The 22,120-nt window shown below is 39.2% G+C and overlaps 1 protein-coding gene across 18 annotated transcripts in view; it reads right to left on the bottom strand.

Moving 5' to 3' along the window:
- The window catches only part of nrxn3a (neurexin 3a), a 140,520-nt gene that overhangs the window by 16,437 nt on the left and 101,963 nt on the right, over window positions 1–22,120 (bottom strand). For 4 of the 18 annotated variants that reach the window (XM_034525301.1, XM_034525290.1, XM_034525298.1 and 1 more), the window contains 8 exons: window positions 20,409–20,599; window positions 19,923–20,096; window positions 15,089–15,208; window positions 8,244–8,425; window positions 7,589–7,760; window positions 3,067–3,156; window positions 1,817–2,124; window positions 965–1,046 (listed from right to left, as the gene is read on the bottom strand). In XM_034525301.1, coding sequence (XP_034381192.1) covers window positions 965–1,046; window positions 1,817–2,124; window positions 3,067–3,156; window positions 7,589–7,760; window positions 8,244–8,425; window positions 15,089–15,208; window positions 19,923–20,096; window positions 20,409–20,599 — 1,319 coding nt within the window. Of the gene's footprint in view, window positions 1–955; window positions 1,056–1,816; window positions 2,125–3,066; window positions 3,157–7,588; window positions 7,761–8,243; window positions 8,426–15,088; window positions 15,209–19,922; window positions 20,097–20,408; window positions 20,600–22,120 lie in introns of all 18 variants that reach the window. The other 14 variants (XM_034525292.1, XM_034525294.1, XM_034525293.1 and 11 more) reach the window with 5 other exon arrangements.

Here is a 22,120-nt window from a genome sequence, read left to right as displayed (position 1 = left end):
GGGATAGCCTGATGTCAATCATCTTGTTAATTTTAGCTCATTAATAGGACATTTGCTCGACTTTGTTGAGCCACGTACGAGAAATAGGACCCTGGTGTTTATACTTGACAGCAAAATCTCACCCAATCTCATTTTCAACCAACTATTTATTTGCAAAATAATAAAATTTATTTGCAGATATTCCCAAATTCTTTCAAACTGATTCTCTAAGCTATCCCAAAGCTTAGACATTTCTGAATTTCTATATTTAGATACAAAAAAGACAGAATAACGAGTACACCCAAAAGCAAAGGTATGATCCAAAAAAAGAAAAAACTGACAGAATACACAGAAATTCAATGATATCTAAGTACCAAAGTAAGCCAAAATGGAAAAACACAAATGCAAATAAAATATTACTGTAGTCTATACAACACGTTGCATTTTAGTTGAAAACCAATTGAAAATGAAGGACATGTATTGTTTCAAAATTAAATCAGCACAGCTATGAATGGGAGGAGCAGTGGACTCAAACATGATGGACTACATTTTTCACCATCAGTGCAGAGAACATGATTCACCCTCATACAAATTTTGCACATTTGTAATCCTTTTTATTCCTCTCAGCAGGCACAATTTGTATGCATGTTAGTGACCATGTTAACCACTATAGAAGATCCCATGTGCAAGTGTAGCTCATGCTAATAATGGCTTTCTGGGTTAGAGAATTAAACCAAATACATTTTATCTGACTTTTTCTTTTTTCAATTTCAATTTGAACTTTCATTTCATAACTCAGCTTTCCTTGTATTGGGATTACCCAATACAAGAATGCAGCTATGTGTACTGTTCCAACGTTGGCTGTTTTATGAAGTTACACTTTGTTTAACCATGGGGGTGTGATGCTTTGAGGATACTGTGATCCTCTGGTGCAGATGAATGAAAGCACATAAAAAGCAAGCAAATGCAAACTAACCTAGCCCACCTGCATGGCTAGTTTCACACTCCTCCAGATCTTCATCATCACTCGAACACTCTGCAGATGACACAATGTCTTCTGTTGTATGCTTCATGGGCTGAATGTGGTCATCAGAGGTCACAGCCCCAGCAGAGATACCAAAAATAGCCACCAGCAAATAACAAAGAAGACACAAAAAGACAAGGAAAGTATACAAAAGGAGTTAGAATGTGAGCAAGAAAGTTAATTTGACCTTGGAAACAGTAGTTTGACAAAAAATTCTTAACTCATCTGTGTCTCGCAGTCTCCCTCTTGATATGTTTACAGAGTTATCAAAGTACTAATAACATGACAATAGGTGGTCATATATTGGTGGAGATGGTAGAATGTCCTTCTGGATTGTATGCTGGTTTGGTCTATGACTTTTGACCTCTTCCCAGTGGATGTTGTCAGTGTTTTTTATGTAGTTGTCACAGACAGCTGATATCTGTTTCCAGTATTCAATCAATATATTATTTCCCACACACTTTATTTGGTTGGTACATGACATTCCTCATTGCTTTTTCACAATTCTCCAATCAACTTCAAGCAGGCCAGTTTAAAATTCTGACTATTATCCTATTAGATTGCATATTCAATGTGTAGCACTAACAAGAATGCACTCAAATCACATGCGTCTGTCGGGTTTATGATAATTAAGGGAATCGAGTAAATAGGTATTACATGTCCTACAGTATATTAGTACATCATTATATTTTTGTTTAATTATTTTTCAGCCTTTGGGTTGCCTTAATTGTTGATATAGTTATTTTTCAGTGGATAATATGAGTATGTCATCTGTTCCTTATATGTATAGTTATTATAGAAGTCTATCCTTACCTGTACAGTTGAGGAGGATCTGTGTTTCCGTGTGGTAGTGGTGGACATCATGGTAGTAGTCTCAATGAAGGTAGTGGACATCTCTGGAGAAATGGCTTTGGTCCTGGCTGAGCCTGCTCCACTGGGCACATCCCCTACCAACCTCACACTTCCATTAATCTTGATGTTGGGGTTGCCCCCAGCAGCCATGTTCAACACTTTGAGGCCATTGTAATAAAGGCCAGACAGTTGACCCTGAAAGGGCCGGCCTTGATCACTACCACCAATTGCGACTGTTGCTTGAGTGTTGAAAATTGTTAGCTGCCGTCCTAGAAGAGACATCCAGATGTAAGATATTTTCAACAGAGAAAAGCACCTTCAAATATTTTAGCTGCACGATTCATTTACAAAAAGACGGCCAGCGCAAGCAGTACTTCAAAATATGCTATTTTTACATTGAACTGAGAATCTGTTGCAATATCACTTTGCTGACAACTGTGTGATTGTATAAACTAGAGCAAACTCAATACTTGCAGTAAATAATGGAATTATGCTTAAAATGTTAATTAATTAAGTAAACACTCCAACCAATATATTAATTAGAACCTGAAGTAAAGAAACTTAGTTTGTTCTTTAGCTTAAAATAGGCCTTTCGTATCTATATAGGGAGTGGGTCATTTTTCCATGACAGGATGTATTTCTGCAACCTAACTGCTTGATGCCACAAAATCCAACACACTGGTCCTTTTAGATGCTCACAGACTATGTTATTAACAATAGGACCCTCAGGGTCTACAGCAACATATCTGTCCTGTAGCCAGTGGCTCCAAAAATATTTTTGAAAACATTTCATAATAATGAAAAATGTCTTCTAAACTAAATTACTTTAATTAATTCATTTTTATTATGTATTAAATTATTTGACTAGTTATTGGTTTTATAGTTATTTAGTTCCTTAGGTAGTTTTAGCCCACCTGAAGTTCCATATGCATGTGTTTACATTTATGTTCATACTGTCTCAGTTCAATGGTACCATTAGAAATGGAAAGCATGAATTTGCTCTGACAACTTCAAAAGAAAGTGTATATGAATATGTATGACCAGCATTAATGTGGTATCATCAGGGTTGAAGTATCACAGAAAAAAACAAAAAACTAATGTCTAAAAAGCCTGAATGTATTCTTTTCATCATAGTGCAGATAAGGTTTTTTTCACATCACATCAGTATAGTGAACACACATAAGCATAGAAACACTTTTGTTAGAAATTACCTTTCTCTTGCAGCCACTCTTCTACTGGTCTGGCGTATTTGAAAGGAATTTTCTTATTGGCCATTTGATAGCGTTCAATGTCACTGTTCCCTTTAAAGTTTAAAAAACATTTATAAAGACTTTTATTGATCATCACCATCACGTCACTGTGAGCAAATATCTATTTCCCTCTAATATTTACAATATGTTTAAATGATTTTAGCTGAAGATTACATTTTTAATTACACTTGTTTTAGTAAAGCATAACTAATTTCTCCCTATTTGTTAACAAAAAAGATACAAAATAATAGAACAAAACCATATTATTATTAAATTCATGAAGCAGACACAATTTTTATATTTCACCATTCCAAACAACACCAAATTGTTTTACATCATACCCTTGGTTGATACAGCAAAAAAGTTTAACTTGACAACAGTTTTTTCCCACTTCCACTGCAATGCTACACAATACTTAATTTAGTATTTGGCAGTGTGTGTGTTCAATCCCGCATTATAAATGTTGTCATGCATTGTAATGTTTCTTTAAGTTTAAATGTGCTCTTTAGTAATTGCAAATGTATATGTCCATTATACTATATGTATTTAATGGAAAAGAAAAAAAACATCTGATGTCCGGAGACAACCTTCCTTGCCGGAAACATATGCTGAAAGGATACTGGTAGGACATGGACGACTTAGTCCCTGTCCCCAAACCAGAGAAACAATGCAACCCCTAGCATTCAGCTCACTCAGTCGCTTTGCTCAAGCAACAGCCAAACTTAATCTAATAGAGATACCACACACACGACTGGACAGAAGCTCAAAGAGAAGGCGGACAAAGAGACCTGTGAACAATTTGAAGATCTACGGTGGGTGAAAGAGGTTGCTCCGTGTTCTGTTTTAAAAATGGCAATGTCAGGGGATGACCTATGGTCAAACCATCATATTTCCCATGTACAGTAGAAATTGCTGCCAGATAGGCCTGTCTTTGGCAAAATAAATGCTGAAGAAACAACAGGATCACCCTGCACCAGTTTCTAAACACTTTCAACTTGATATCGCAATGCAGCCTGATTATGTCAGGAAAACCTCCTTGTCCTTGTAATCATTGGCAAAGTGGTACACTGACTACGCAAAGCATTGAGGTGAGCGATCGAGTAGGATGGGGCTTTGCAAGGTGAAAAGGAGCCCAGTGTTTGTTGAGGGAAACATTGCCTCAAGTTTCCAGAATTGCAAAAAGACCCCGGTTCCATGAAACTGCTGGGTGGAAAAGCTTCACTACCAGTCTATCAACAGTGCTGCACTTCATAATTAGGTGATGGGCCAATCCATTGAAACAGCTGTCGTAAGCAGAAGTGGTGCGCAGCTACACAATCTTGCTGGATAAGGCTAAGGTCCACCCCGGCAATGCCCCTGTAGTCCAAACTCCACACTGCTTGGACCCCTCTGGCTGTGGACCATCCCGTCACAGCCAGCATTGATGCTACGGCTCGTCGCTCGATCAATCTAGGCAGTCTACACACACATCTCCTCGTCCCTTCTTCCTCACAAAATCATTTATCAATGATGTTTCCATAACCATGAAAACTTACATTTTGTTTGTATAGCCCAATATCATATATCATAATCTGCTTTAAAATCTGAACAGTATATGACATCCTCTGTCATTGGACCCTCGCATCCAATTACAAAAAAATTCATCCTCTTCATGAATGCTTTCATACAGTGCCCAGGTCAATCAGTATTTTTTTCCAAGAGTTAGCTGAGTACTTAATTAATTTCATATCACAGTATAATAAAGTCAAAATTGACGACAATGTGCATGTTTGGTTTTACTTCCTGTCTTTTATGTTCTGCACTGCTCTGCTCAGTGTCACCTGTCCTGCACTCACCTCACCGTTGACAGTTGACATCACATCACCCAAATCCTGGCTCCCTTCTCGTTTTAGAATTGATTTCAAGACAGTACTGATCACTTTATAAGTACGTCTGGGTCCAACCAATTGCTATATAGCGGCAACGTTTACACCATGTGAGCCAGTTCGCATCCTTAGACCCTTGGGTTGGGTCCTTCTGGCTGTTCCAAAGTTGAGACTCTGAACTAAAGATGGATGCACTTTGACCATGAGGGAATCAGCTTTGGAATGACCTGCCTCAGGATATAAGGCAGAAACAGTTATCTATTTTAAATAACTTCTTAAAACAACGTTTTTACAAACTGGCTTTCATGTGATTTTTACTGCTTTTAGTTGATTATATTCTATATAATGTTTTGATTGTTCTTATTGCAGTTTATTTTGTTTTTTGTTTATTGTATTAATATGTTTATTGTTGTATCTATTGTCCTGCTTGATATGTTTCTAATGTTATCCCAATGTTGTCCTGCTTTTGTTTGGCCTTACTGATGGCTTTCTGTTGTTATATTGCCATGTATTGCCTTAATTAGTGAGGCACCATCATATCTTAAGGAGCTTATAGTATCATATTACTCCACTAGAGAGCTTAGAATTACCATATTACCCCACTAGAGAGCTCATAGTACCATATAAGTAAAGCTAACTAAATCCGGGTTTTATCTTGACTGCTATTATTATTATTATTATTAGTTGCTAGCTCAACAATGGTATTTTTGCCGTCCGAACAAACACAGGAAACAGCCACACTAGCCAACTACAAGTTCGCTAAACTCGTAGCGTGACATGGGAAAACTTTCAACGACGGCAACCTCATAAAACAGCGCTTCACTAAAGTCGCAGGAATAATGTGTCCAGAAAAGATGCTGGAGTTCAACAACGTGAGCACATCCAATAACACAGTTGTGCGGCGGATCGAAGACTTGTCAGCTAACCTAAAGCATTGGGTGTCAGATAAAGCTTGTGTATGTGCTTTTGATTTCTACCGGATGTGTGTGACGAGAGCACAGACACCGCTCAACTGTTAATGTTTTCGCGGGGAGTTGGCGATACCTTTTGCATTACTGGTGCTGCTTGATCTGAGGAGCCTCAAGGGCACAACAATGGGGAAAGACATGTTGAAGCTGTGTCAGATGCAATCCACAAGATGATAATGGGACTTCAAGCTGTGTGGAGTTACAACCGATGGGGCTCCAGCTATGACCGGCGAGCGGAAAGGAATGGCCTCTCTTGTTCGCCAAGGTGCGAGAGAATGGAGGTGAGGCTGGTCAAATGCACTGAGAAGCCCTGTCCACCAAGACCGTCCAGCTTGGCGACGTGATGAACACAGTTGTTATAACTGTTAACATAATTCAAGCACGTGGGCTCCACCACAGATCATTTCAAGCGTTCCTCTCTGATGTTGATGCTGAATACGGGGACCTCCTCTATCGGTGCGCTGGCTCAGTCTCCGTGCTGCAGCGGGTTTAACATTCCCTGAGATCAGAAATTGACCAGTTTTTGAAAGAGAAGGACCTTTTTATGAACCGAGTGACCCTTGATTGTTGGCAGACCTGGCCGTTCTATTTAATCTTTTTCATCATCTCATCACACTGAACAAGAGCCTGCAAGGCAAAGACCAGCTTCTACCACAACGTTACGCACACATGAAAGCATTCGGTGTGAAGCTCCATCTCTTTGAGACAAAACTACACAACTAATTTGTCCTACACACAGGATTCCTGTGTTAATAAGCCCAATTATGTAATAAATTAAATCAATTCAAGTTGTTATCATTTTATAATATGTTAGTTGAGTTGTTAACGACCCCAATAACTTATCTGCACAACTAGTCTAAATATACCCATCCCCTTGTTTTTCTGTAATGCTATTCATTCTGTACACATGACATCTATTGCATCTGTCCATCCGGGGAGAGGGATCCTCCTCTGTTGCTCTCCTGAAGGTTTTCTTTATTTTTTCTCCCCGTTTTTTTGGGGGGGAGAAAAAAAACTCTCTTAAGACCCAGGACAGGGGATGTCATAAGTGTATAGATGTAAAGCCCTCTGCGAAAACATTTGTGAACAAACCGGGTGTATCGAGCCTGTCCGTGCCAGAAGAAGATCAACTGCGGGAGATTGCAAATTACGTCATAATTGTTACCTCATATTTATCGCCCACTTGTATGAAACCGGTCCGTGACGCAAAAAAGGACTAATAACTCCTCAAACAGTTGCAAATCTGAGTGGTATAGTTTAGAAAAAGAAGAGTACCAAAAAGTTAAAGCCTGAACATAAGCCTGTATGGACAGGGTTTTTGTAGGTCTTTTTTCCCTTCCTTATACTGCACTGGCAGATAGACTTAGATCATGGGTGAATTCATTTATAGCACTGTTTAGAAGCTTAGAAGCACTAGTTGCATACAAAGTGAGAACATAAGCAGTTGAACAGAGAATGTAAATGTCTGTTTGAAGCAGATGTAACCCATTGACCTTCTCAACTGTTTAGTGACTTGATTCCATTGTCTTCTCGTATATCACATATATCATATATTGACACACTTGTTGTTGACTTGCTAACAATTAGGATAGCCAACATGCTGTACAGTAAAGATGTAACATATAGATGATTGATTGATTAAGTTTGTACCTGTTGGGAAGTGCTCATTTATTGACCAGTTATCCACCTGTAGTGTAGCATTGCCACCATTCCTGGTGAAGCGAACAACATGATACTTCCCATCATTCACTGGGGTACTGCTCTCTTGAACGCTGATATCCACTGTGCCAATGTTGAATGTCACTCCAATTTTGCCTTGTTGCTGAAATGAGAAAACACAATTGGTCATCTATGTCACTTAAACTGGGGCTGAACGGTGATGTGGTGGCTAGCACTGTTGCCTCACAGCAGGAGGTCCTGGGTTTTGATTCCCAGATTGTATTGCGTTTGCATGTTTTCACGGTGTTAGTGTGGGTTCATTGATTACTTTAAATTGTTCTAGGTGTGAATGGTTGTCTGTCTCTATGTTTCAGCCCCGAGATTATTAAAAAATGCAATTAACAAAAAGCAGGATGTAACTAACTACATAATGAAGAGCTGTTGATGAAATAATTCAGTAAATTCAAAACATGTTGTTCTTCCTTAACTACTTCTCTGTGCTCAGAATATATGGCAGTGAAACTCCATCCTTTCAGTCCATTCATTCATCCTTGTGTCAACTGACGCCTGCAGCACACAATAAAAAACTAAGGAAAGCGGAGACACTACCAAACATAACAGTGAGACAAGTAGTGTGAGAACTTACAATGTGCAGCATTAAATAGTCCCCCAGACCAGGCGCACTTTCAACCCTGACCAGGATGCCATCTTTCAGGGAGGTGCTGAAGCCGACAGTCAGCCTGTCCGTCCTGGTGCTCGGTCTCTCGTTAGCTGGCCACTTGTATGAAATGAGGCCTCCTCCTTTGCCAAAGATGTACGTCGTCCCAGCTGAACAGAGGAGGAGTAAAATAAATAAGCCGCTCAACTCTGAACTATTGTTATTATGTCATGTAGTGGTAAGGTGCTGTAACAGGTACAGAAAATAAATTAATACAATAATAGCATATATCACAACACCAAAGATATATGGAATATTATTATAATAATATAAATAATAGTTAAACTTTCAATGTCCAATCATCCTGTAGCATTTTGGACCTGGAGGCCAAATGGTAAATGGATTTGCATTTGCATTTGTATTTGGTTGGACCATTAACAGTGATGTATACTACATGTCAACTTTCCCCCCTTCACACACTTTCATACACTCATGTGGCTTTCATACAGGGTGCCACCTGATCCGGGGGCTGGAGCAGCCAATCTTTGGAAGACAACCTGCTATATCTCCGAGCCACAGCTTCCCAACCAAACCTAACTCAAGAGCAATACTAAACAGGTTGTTAACATACATACTTTTTAGACTGATTACAAATAACCAGGATTTTTCATAACCACAGGATTTCAGTCTAAAACAATCTTATCAGGCATTTATTTCCATTATTTTTTCAAGCTTTGCTTTGAAAAATAAGTTTGCTTTTATCTTTGATTACTTCAGACCTTCTATCTATCACCATGATCCTTTTGGCGGGCGGATAGGTCTCAGTCGGTTGGTCTTAGTCTCACTTGATCATTAAGCCTAGTACTATAGTTCATGTTTATCCGGGAGACAAGAATACTGTACACTTTATAAAAACACTGCAACTCTCTGTTTGTTTGTTGTCCCACAAGCAGCTGCGTGTCTCTTTAGTTTCTCCTCCCTGTCCTCTCTCTTCACTCTGCTGGACCATCATCTGTCCTGTGACCTCTCTCTTTCTCTCCTGCCTACCTTGGATGTTTAGATCTGTGTCCTTGAGGAAATGTGGCCTCTTCTCTCGTCTCAGTTCTCTGTCTCCCCTCCTGTGTGTTTGTCTCCTTTCTTCAGTATGAAAGGTGTGCTTGATTATGCCTCTTGTTTAGTTTGTTTTAAACAATGCACACACACTGCTGAATACTTAGAAAATCCATAAAAGCGTTGACATTTGTGTATCATTGTAATTGTGTGCTTTTGTAACTACAAGAGAGCTTCACTGCGTTGAGGTATATGCTTTCATACACTCAAATACATGGACATACAGGACAGAAGGCTTCCATGTTTACCACCCACGTACCTTTCAGATGGTAGTAATATCAACATGACTCGCCATCTGTGCACAGGAACAACAACAGAGCCACACAAGAACAGGGCTCAGCATTGCACCGCGCTGCAATGTGTACTGTGCACTGCATGAAACAGGAACACGTTCCTCCACATTTCTTATTTCAATAATAAAATAGGGCCATTTCATTCAGTTCTATGTTTATATACTGTGGACATTCTATACTGGAATTTAACTTTTGACCCAATTGTTGCTACATTAAAGGTTTCAAATGTTTTACCAAGAATAATAATTAAAAATAAATAATAAATAATAATAATAAATAAAATGTGCACTCAATAAATATATCCTGAGCTAATTATTATTTACGCTCATATATATATATATATATATATATATATATATATATATATATATATATATATATATATATATATATATACATCCTTGCTACAGGTGGGAGACTTGATTTGCCAACTTACTTCCATGTAAGATGGTCTTATCTATCCTCAGTCAAGCATCCTCAGTGATCCCTTCTGGGCCCTATTCCTCGTACCTGGCTAACATAGTTAGCTGGATAATTTTCAGGATAAGATTACATAAATCAGGCTTTTCGGTTCAACGAAGCATGTTTGGCAAAATCACCATAGCAACACTTCCAAAAACTTGAACCTTCTCTAGCGCAGGCTAACTTAAGTTAGCTGAATAAGCTGGCAGCTCCCTTCCTCATAGATCCCATTGATGAAGGAGTGATATTAGTTAGATTAACGTTTCATAGGGAGAGAGTTCTTATCACGTCATGATGACTTCCTATACGAGCGCTATCCATTCTGCCTACAAGGAATCAATTATTTACAGACTTTATCAAGCCATCAAATCGCCCTCTGGCCCAAACGAGGCAGATTTTGAAAATCGAAAAAGGCTTTCACAGCATTAATATGCAGGTACTTATGACATCATTTTCCTCAAATTAAATTGCTATGAATTAATACATTAATAATTAATTGAATGTGTTTATGTAACTCTGTAATGCTGTTCATTCTGTACACATGACATCTATTGCTTCTGTCCATCCGGGGAGAGGGATCCTCCTCTGTTGCTCTCCTGAAGGTTTCTTCCCTTTTTTCCCCTGAAAGGGTTTTTAGATGATCTGTGACTCCACCTGCCTCATAACAAATATTGAGGCTCTGTCCACAACTCCAGAATATTGTAGAAAATGATTAAGGTGGACTCATGAGAAGAATAGAGAGAATCACACACAATTTCTTATCACTGCTTCTATTGATTGAATTTCTGATTATGAATAATACATACATACTGATCCGCCCGTACACAGATTTGCACACACATATTCAAACTCCTAGTTCTATATGGTCATCTCCACATACACGTACTGTATATACACATATATATTATCTACTTGTTCTGAAAGAGTTATTATTTTAGATCTCATTGGATGATGCATTCCATTAAGCCAACTGCCAGCAGGCACATTTAAAGAAATATAATCGGATTGATTGTGGTGATGAGGCACTTAAAATTAGCCGATACATTTTCCCAACACTTATGCTGCGTGTCCCTGTCCCAGGACCTCACATCGGATCAGGAGAAACTCCCAAAAATAACCTTTCACAGGGAAAACAGGGAAGAAACGGATGAATAGATGTCATGTGTACAGAATGAACAGCATTACAGAGTTACATAAACACATTAAATGAATATGACAGCCCTCGCATTGGTGGCAGTGATAGAGCAAAAATAAGAGCATTGGAATGTCCTTGTGATGGCAAATTAGATCAACACAAAGACTGAGTAGAGAGGAACTACTCAGTTAATTCTGACTGTTCTTCGGAATAACATTTGGTTTTGCGATGCATTCTATTGAATTGTCAAGAGAGGTTGATTGTTAAGTGAATTAATTTGTCAAATGTCCTTACATGGAAAGAGGGAGAGGTTAATGAATTAAATGTTTGTTCTTTCCTACATTTTTATGTTTGATGTAGTTTGGGTGGCAATTCTTCAAATTAGCTAGTCCAAGTTAGTTGTAGGGTTTGCAACTAAGGATTATTTTAATTACTAATTAACTTTCCAATATTTGCAATATTGTTATAAATTATAAGTGTTATAAGATTACAAAAAATCTATTCACAAAAACAAAAGTTCCCAAAACCAAAGAGTTAAGCATGGTCAAGCAGCAAATAATCTAAATGGAGTGGAGTGGAACATTCTTGCTTGAAGTAGTTGCTAAAACAATAATTGATTATCAAAAGTTGCAGATACATTTTGGACTAATTGATCCAACAGTAATACACTATGTACACATTTGTTCTTGTTGTTTGATCTTATTAAATGCTGAGACATACAGATTTGCTTTTTATAAAATAAAATAGAAATAAAAAAAGGACCAGCAGATTCCTCTTGACAGTGTGACGACCCACCTCCCATGCGCGAGATGTCACTGCCTCAGTTCTCTGTTACAGGTGCTGATTGGCGTGTCGTCAGCCGGGATGAGCCACACCTGAGCCGGAGTGGCCTGGCCATAAAAAGGCCCTCTGCATTGGGCTCGCTCTCGCTGGGGGAGGACATCCGGTGTGTTGCGATCTTTTGCGTTGTATCTTAGTGCACACTGCCACATACCCATACATGCACTGCACTACTGATAACTGATACCTCCACTTCAGTTGGTTTGACTTGTGTTGTTAAAAATAAATAGCTTTTGTTAGCAGGCCGCTCATTTGTCTCCCTATTTGTTGCTGCCTTTGAGCCGGGTCGTGACAACAGTGTCTAACACAATAACACGTCAATATTAAACCTCATATTAATTGAGCATCAACGATTATGTAATTGTGTTAGACATCTGTTCTCTGTAAAAATACAGAGAACAAGAAGGGGACACACACATGCCAGTTGTCATGCCATGTACCTATTACTTCAAGACAGGGACAGGGAACAACTAGTATTCACTCAGTGGATGAGTTGCTCAAAAGAAGCTATCCTGGCTAGCTTATCTCTCAGTTCTTTGAAGTTGATTTTCACTTTAGCCTTCCAATGCCTCAGTCTGATCCGGTTATCGGGCATGTTTCAGCCAAGAACACAATTGTGAAGACAGGTTAGTCTCCATTGGTAAGATACCCAACATGCATAATGCTGGACCCTAAATAAATAACACATCTATAAATAACACATCTATCAATAGCTGACCAGGAGTCATGTACAATTTCGCATTTATATAGCATGTGGACTAGCGTGCATGAATGTTACAGAACTAATGAGCTATTCTCCAGATTTCCCCCCTAGATTAGCATTATTATTTCTAAGCCAATAAGCTCCCTGCTCTTTCTTCCTGAGAAAAGTATATTGCCTCTCTTCAGGGTGTAAAAGCCTCCACACATTCACCAGACCAAGTTCCTCTGAAATGGAATCGTATGCATATGTATTTACCAATGAGCGCTTTCTTACCATTAGGTCTAAGTCAACCACTACCAATATCCCCTTTGAATCAATTCATACACCTTGACAATGACATGTTTGCGTATCAAGAAGATAACCCCTTGTTTATTAGAAGAAAATGTCCCTCTGCGGCTTTTTTTATTTGTGTATCTTGCAGGAGACTAATGCCTGTTTTTATTTGTGTTGGATGCATCAGTAATTTCCTTCCAACTTTGACACCTTCAGCCCCCTTAATATTCCAGGTAACTATCTTAAGTGTTCTTGTCATATTAATGGTTCAATTGTATGTCCTATGCCCTGCTCTAATATCACAATACACATATCCCACATTCCCATATAAAGTAACTTAAAGTTACCTTACCAACCCTAACGTTCACAATTATGTCATAAGGCCCTGCAAGTTCTTAGGATAAATAAAGAGTAAACCTGAGATGTTCAGGCCTCAGTAGTGTTATAAAACTGTAGTGTGGTACTTTTGATCACAGAATCACCAAAATAAGAATTATTGTTATTCGCTGAGATCTTCTGTCCAGATACAGCATGGCATAGGAGACCTCCTATTTAACTTCATCATATTTTTTAGCGCTTCCGTACTGTCTTTAGATAGGTAAATGGACTTTACCTAGGTCTTCTGACAACTCAAAACGCTTTAACACTACATGTCATCATTCACCCATTCACAGCCATTCATACACTGATGGGAGGAGCAGGTGCCACCTGCGCATCAGGACCCTAACTAACCATTCACACACGCAAGAGCAATTTGGGTCTTTCCCAAGTACACATTGACATGGACAAGCGAAGCCGGGATCTGATATGATCAAAGCAGCAATATGTTTTTTTTTGGCCATGATTAAAAAATCTTTTAAAAAATGTTCTACGGTGCACTAAGGGAATATCATGCCATGTCATATGTACAGTTAACAGACAGTTAATTCGTACAATAAAACACTTAATTTGCTCGGTCCTGCTTCCACACAGTATTACAATAACTTAAAGTTTAAGGCAAAAATATAATTTAAATTAGCAATACAAAAAGATTTATATGCTAATAGTATAAGAAAATATAATTAAAAAATAACAAGGCACAGAAATGTGAGAACAGTATTGCACAATCAGTTTCACTGAGTGTCTAAGGTGCACTATGTATGCATGTTGAGGGAGCCAACCTGATGGCCTGCAGGTAGAAACTAGTTATTGGAGGGGGGGAGGGGGGGGGGGGTGTTCTGTCCCTGATGGTGTTGTGTGCCCTCCTGGCTACACAAAATAAAGTGAATTGAATTGAATTGAATTGAAGCAATATCCATGTCGCATCAACCGGCGTCAAGGAAGTAACCTCGACGTGCGCAACAGTGCAAGGGCCCGACCAATGCTACTTGTGTTAAATAAAAAGCATCATGTGACCTTATGAAATGTGTGCACAGACAGTACAATAATAAAATATTAAGAACGAAACATGGGAACTGTCATTTGAAACAATTGAACTGGAGCCAGATCCATTGTACAATCATGATGTGACTTACCAAAGACATTCAATGACCAGCCAAGAAGTCAACTTGACATGAACAAGTACCGAGAAGGATGTGGTAAAGTACATGATACGCGAGTAAACAATAACAGATGTTTTCGGGTCAACGTGCTAGAATCTGATTGGTGTAAAGTGGCGTGAAGGGAGGTACATAATTCAGACTTAGGGATTCTGGCTTTGGGCAAGCAATAAACGCCTGTTGCCCGAACCCGAATCCTGTCTCTCTATCTCTTCATTTGCCACAAAACTTACAGCTTTATTGTTATTATCATTTAACCTCATGAATATATATATAAATAGGTGTAAATATTCACAGGTATCTGCTGGAGACATAGACCCTGCAACCCTGAATAAGATAAGCAGCTAGGATAATGGATGGATGAATTAATGTGAGTTAACGCTTCGGAGTGAATGTGCAGTCTTTGGGATTTCGTCCACTCTCTGTCTCACCTGTGTAACATTTAGATATAGATATGTAATAGTAAGATCAGTACTCACGGTCATTGCACTGTGTTCCAGTGTAGGAGGTCATGGAGCAGTCACAGGTGTAGTTCTCCCACTGCTGGATACAAATACCCATGTTGGCACAGGAGTCCTCCTGACAGGTGGTGCTGGGACCTGTAGAAATCCAGCCATCCCAAGAAACATACAGAGAGAGAGAGAGAACTGTGTGTAATACATAACCATAATCATTACATGAGTGAAGTGAACCCAGAGCCTACTTTAAAGGAACACTACTTTGGTTTAGAGCTCTGATAGCAAATCTTTCACCTACACCCAGCCCCTCATGACTGATTCTTGATTATTTGTGGGCTATGTGTGTGGAGATTGGCTCTTCCAAATATGGAATTATATAATATAGCCTTTGAAATAAATAAGCTAATACGGCACTGGAACAATTATTAATCTAAACCTGCGTCCGTAAAAATGGAGGGGATACTTGCAGCACCATCTTAGTAAATAAATGCATTTATCATCACCAACGGAAAAATAAATCTAATTTTACAACTCTCAATTGGCATGGGGAAGGGTACACAATATTCTGGGGATTTCTCAATACAAAAAAAGCTGGTCCTCCATTTAGAACAACCCTCTCATCTGTTTAGGGAGAAAAGTACTATGGTTGGTAAAAGGAACACATGTTGTCAAAGACCTCTTCAGATATGGCTCATTTTGATCACTCAAGGACCTTAAAGAACGATTTAATGTAAATGAGAAGGGGGATATCTGGAAGTATGTACAGTTGAGGAAACTGGAACACGGGGTCAGTGTTTGAACTGAAAAGAGAAGAGAAGTAATATGTATACGATTTAGAGTTTCTAAATGCTTCCCGTACATTACACTCTGCCTCAATATTTTATAGAAACACTCAAATGTTTGAAGGCCTGAGACTGATATGGCAAAAGGATCTTGGCAATAACATATGGGAAGATGTATGGTAAGAGAATATATCACATGTAAGCTGGGCAACAAGGGATGCAAGTTTATTCATTAGAACATTTTACAAAGATATTATTTTACACCCCTGAAACTTGTTCTAAATGGTCTTAATAGTAAATGTTGAAAATGTAACAAAGAAGTTTTTTTCACGTTAGTGATGTCTTTTTGAAAGGTGGTACTGAACCTAGAAGGGTGGCTCAAATGACCTTTTCCAGAATCCCAATGATTGTGTCTCCTAGGACCACCTTGCAGCTGTATTTCAAGTGTTAAGGGTATTCTTTGTATTACTCTTACTGTATGTGAATCCTGACTTTTGTATATATGTACAATGTTATGTTGGGATGTACTAAATGTATGTTGTGCCCACAGTGGTACACTCAAGGAGAACATACCGTTGGAACCATTCTTTCCCCCAAACCCCCAGACTGTTTTCCAGTCCATAAAAGCGTCACCGACAATAGATCAACTGGACTATCAATCTGTTTGTCTCTGGACCTTTGCAATCTACTCAGTGGTTAGATTGAAGAGGGTTAAACTATGTGTTGTCAGTACATAGTATGTTCAGCTAATATTCTGTGATATACAATATTCCAGTTCCAATAGTGCTAACCCTTGTTAAACAATGGTTCGCAATTGTAAAGTGTTGGTTCTTGCGTACAAAACAAACCCTTCATACAAAATAACATCTATTTGTAAAGATGACATTCTACAAACTAAAAGCATGGAAGACAATTACAAAATATAGAGTAGTCCTGTCAAAAATCTTTTGTAGCAAGCAACCCCCAAACTTTTGAATGGCAATGTAAATGAGGGTTGTTTTTTATATTTTTTTATTGATTTATGCGCAATACCTACACTGTTTAAATGCTATTAGTAATGTGTTTCATGATGACCCTTATCAAGGCCATATAAGCCGAAACAAGTTGTTTTATCGCTCCATAAATCATTACAGAATGCCGACGGTCAGTGTGCATCAACTCATTTAACTCAGGTAAATGTATTGAGTTGAGACTTACCTGGTAAACTGATGCAAGCTGCTCTGTTAAAGAGGCTGTTCAAGATCAAGTGAATTGCTCATGAGTTGGAGGAGTAGATTGGACTTTGGAATTTACTGCAGGAAAATCCTGCCGGTGATCCGCTGATAGGGTTCAGGATTTAATGTATGATTTAACTACAGTGGAAAGCTTAATAATGTTACTGCTGGTACTGTTCTGTTAAATGTATGCCACAGTGCAGTACTACCCTCTAGTGGTAGTATAATATATTGCAGACTCAACTATTATTCATGGGGTTTGATACTGGCTAAAAAAACACAAGGACATGTATGCGATGAAAGCTTGTAATGAAAAGCAGGACGTGCATAGCTATTAGTCAAATGACAAATCAACTGATCATCATCAGCAAAGAAAAAAAATCACACAAGCACAAATAAAAATGAGACAGAATGCCATGGAGAAGACCAACACTGATTGATGAGTTTTTATTTTGAAAAATAAATTAGACAACCATTCCTTTCTTGTAGTGCATATATTCAGATTGTCACAGTGAGGAGGACATACAGTACACAAAGTTATTGTCTGTTTTGATGAAACATAAACTAACACATATTTGTCTAACATGGAGCTCTGTAAGTTAATGTAAAAAAAAAAAAACATTCAATGTCCAACTAAATGATATGGCAAGAATAATCATATGTACAGAAAATGATGTCCATGCAACAGGTTGTGGGCGCCCAGAACCCTGAAGAGAATGACAAAAACAACTACAAAAGAATGACGACTTGCAAGATGTTTCAACAGCCCTTTTTGATGTAGCTAAAATATGCATTAACGATTAGAAATCAACACAAAACAAATTAAACAATTAGGCAAGTTGTGCTTTGTGAAAATAAGGGTATGGATTAAGTCTGGGTTTGGCCTGAGGAAGATTTCCAAAGCTGCTGTGATGTATTGGCCTGCTCTAAACCATAGCACATTCATATGTATAGACTTTTGTATTTACATTGTTAGTTTGTTCTACATCCAAGTAATTGACCATTTGCTAAGCTCCTACCCATCTTGTGTTTGACAGAAAAGTTAAGCTTTTAACTATAAAGCAATGAATCTCTGGCTGTGTGTACATGGGTGTATCCTCTGTGTGTGTCCAGAACTGTTCATCCAATCGACTTCACACAATGCAGGTGTATTTTTGGTGTCCCCAGGACCTGCAGTGTCAAAGTTGGTGAAATTTGGACGCACAACCTACTTTCAGTCAGTTTCTAATGTAAGGCCATTTAAAGCAACTAACACCGAAGAGATTTTGTGTAATGAACATTTAAAATGAACATTTCTACAAACTTTATTCATACACTGATTGTCGCGAATTTGCTTCAAACCGCCTCTGGTCTTAATGCAGCCGAGGTGGTTTATGTATCCCACTAATACCGGTTGATGCATAGTTTACACAAACTAAGGATCGTATTGGAAGCACTTGGCTGCTGTCTAGTGGTCGGAGTAGAAACTACACCCAGTTCCCTTTATTCCCTGTGAACGTTTTTTTTCAGATTTTCCTGAAGTCCTGAAGGCCAAACTATACCCAGGGTTGTAAAATATCCTAGGCCATACTATACCCCTCCAGGCCAGAGTATACCCCAGAGGATAAATTGTCCTAGGCCAAACTATACTGTATTGCAATTTGCGTCATTTTCATTGTGTCATGAAGTTGAAATTTGAGTAATAATTATAACGTTAGTATTGATGTAGCAAGCTAGACAGTTTAATCAGATCTGATTCAACTAATCAACAGCTATCTTGGAATAAAAAAAGTATGTCAGGCTGTCCAAATACACCAAAATGCTTAATAACTAAACAAGCTGGCCTAGGAGTTAGAAAATGTACCTTACTGGCCATCAAAGAGCATGACAATTTGTTCATACATGCAAAGCAGCTCACAGAAATATATCCCAACTTGTGTATAGCTCTGCGGATCAGTGCACCGCTTCCAGTAACAGCAGCTTCAGCCAAGAGGAGACATTTGGGGTTAAGTGTCTTAACATTAACGTGGACATGGGCTAGCGGAGCCTCTGATTGAAGGACGACCCTGCTCACCACTGAGCCACAGTCGCCTAAACTTGGAGAGGACATGGAGCTTTCTTCTACTGCTGAATCTCCGCCGCCCCCCCACGAAACTGAACGAAGGTTGTTCGACAGTATTGACGCAACCCTCCTCATGAATATGTTTGAGTGCATTGATTCAAAGCATTAATAACTAGCAAAGGTATGTTAATGTGTCAATTTTTGTTGTTGAGTAGAAAAATATTTGAGTATTTACTCAAATAGCCTTTCATAGTCTTTTCAATTTTACATGTTTAAAGGAGTTGTATGTTGGGCTTTTTCACGCAGCACAGACATATACATAACCATAGTAAGTCAGCAATTAGAAGCTGCTTTATGTGCTGCAGTGCAAAGCATGACATTATAGGAACAATAACTAAGGGGGACGAGGCTTAGTGAAGGGTCAATTAGATGTAATGTAATTTAATTTTTGAATTTTACATACATTTCTTTTTGATGAAACTTTACAAAAGCAGAAGAGATCAAAATGGAGCACCTTGCAGAATTTTCACTGCACTGGCAAAAACTGCTCTGACGGTGATCGCAACGGCACTGTCAGGGGGTGACCAATGTGGCCGATAACATGTGGCCTTGTCGTGGGATTGTTTAATGTTTGGCCTGACTCTAGTAGTGGGTAAGTGAGGCTACAAGTACAGTTATTAGAATGGAGTGGCTTCCGTATGGATGCAGGGCGGTGGAGCTACTGTTTGCATTGAGCAGGAAGAAAGGGCTGCTGGAGCTGGAGTTGAAGTTTGTGTTGTAGAAGTCTAAATCAGGCTCAGATTTCTGGAACGGTGTACCTTCGCATCCACGCTCAATCTGCCCACTGCGAAACAAGGCGTCATTGAGGAGATCCGGCAGGCGACCGTTGAGGTCCACCGATGCCAAACAGCCCTGGTAGCCTTCTCTGGAAGCCACCAGTTTAGGGAGGTTGCCATACATGCCTGGACCCAGTCCTGCGATGAATAGATCACCTGGGGTGTAGACATGATAGACACAATAGGTTATTTTTCTCTCTAAAAAGATGGATATCTCGCTTCACCAGATGCATACAATGAGCTCTCAATACCACTTACAATACCTTATTTCCAACATTTTCAACTATTCCTTAAATTATCTGACAGAAAAACATTTTTCATAGGTAAATGTTCCCAAAACATAAAAAGAATTGCCATAAAATGGACATATTTTAATGCACAGTAACAGTATATTAGTAGTTCAATGTCATGCTGTACACAGAAGGAGATGTAAACATGTAACATGTGTGAGTCATGTCATTTGCATACCTTTCAGGTCCAGATTCTTGGCCCCATTGATACTCTGACTAGTGGCTGTAGCATCTACTTTCAGTGTGTGAGTGTTGCTATTGTCTCGGGTGATGGCCACATTATGCCACTGGTTGTCATTCAATGCCCTGTCACTTTTGCCTTTGATGAGGTTGGGCCCATTTCCAAGGTCAAAAACGTAGTGGATGTATCTGCAAGAGGAAGGTTATGAGAGTTGCAGATTACTTCAGAAATCGACAGCCTTCTGTTTCTACTGGTAGCCCTGAACCAAAAGGTGGGCCATTTTTTAAAATCATCTGTGGCTGAGGAGGTACAGCAGGTTATCCACTAATTAGAGGGTTGGCGGTTCTATCCCCAACTAGCCCTGGCATGCAACACCACTGTAAAGAATCTCAGAGTTATCTTTGATCGTGACTTGTCCTTTAACTCCCACGTGAAGCAAATCTCATGGACTGCATTTTTTCATCTATGTATCATTTTAAAAAACCAAGCATTTCTTGTCTCAAAGTGATGCTGCAGCTCGTGTACTAACAAAAACTAAGAAAAGAGATCACATTACCCCTGTATTAGCTGCTCTGCACTGGCTCCCTGTAAAATCAAGAATTACATTTGAAATTAATTAATAGTGCTTATAGTTAGGGCTGGATCCGGTTTGCCCTGGTCCAGTCCTTATATATGCTGCTATAGGCTTATAGGCTGCTGGGGGACGTTTTAGGATACACTGAGCTCCTCTCTCCTGTTCTCTCTCTCCTTATGGATGAATTCACATCTCTTCATTGCACATTACTAACTCTACTTCTTTCCCAGGGTTAGGGGTGACATCACATCTCATAGGGTCCATTGGACCTGGCTGTGTCTGAAGCTGGTCCTGGGTCCTGACCCCTTGCCCCTGCATCCAGCCCCTGGTCTAGACCTGGCCTCATGCCAATTGGCCCTGCCTCCTTCTCTGTGCCTCCTGCCTCAAAGGTCTGGCCTCATTGGTCTGGTCTCCTGTGCGATGCCTCTTGCCTGGTGGGCCGGCCTCCTGCCTCTGTGGCCCTGCCCCCTGCCATAGACCTGCTGATGCCCCCTCACCCCCCCCCCCCCCCCCTCCTCTCTTCCTCCTTCTGTTTCATGGATTGTGGAAATCTGGATCGTGGTCCATGCCTACTAATTATTAATACATTTCTGTCATATTCATGTAATGTGTTTATGTAACTCTGTAACGCTGTTCATTCTGTACACGTGACATCTATTGCTTCTGTCAATCAGGAGAGAGGGATCCTCCTCTGTTGCTCTCCTGAAGGTTTCTTCTCTTTTTTCCATGTGAAAGGTTTTTTTTATTTTTTTATTTTTGTTTTTCCTGATCAGATCTGAGGTCCTGGGACAGGGATGTCGTATGTGTACAGATTGTAAAGGCCTCTAAGGCAAATTTGTGATTTTGGGTTATACAAAATAAACTGAATTGAATTGAAATGTCCTTGGGCAAAACACTGAACCCACAAATTGTTCCCAAAAGCTGTGCCGTCATTGTGTGTTTCTGAATGAGCATAGACCTCAACAGTGAGGTTCCTGCAGTGAAAATCTGATTTATATTTTCAATTGACCAACATCCTCTCTCTTAAATTACAAAAATAGGTCACTAAAATATGTTTCTGAAAACATTTGAGAAGAGAAGACATGTAGTTGCTCTATCCGTTTTAATTTTTGTTTGACATTAGTTAGTTAAAAAT

This window comes from Cyclopterus lumpus, chromosome 22, assembly GCF_009769545.1.
Source record: "Cyclopterus lumpus isolate fCycLum1 chromosome 22, fCycLum1.pri, whole genome shotgun sequence".
Classification (NCBI taxonomy): Eukaryota; Metazoa; Chordata; class Actinopteri; order Perciformes; family Cyclopteridae; genus Cyclopterus; species Cyclopterus lumpus.
The sequence above is the reverse complement of the archived record's forward strand: the minus strand, read 5'-3'. Positions and strand labels throughout refer to the sequence as shown.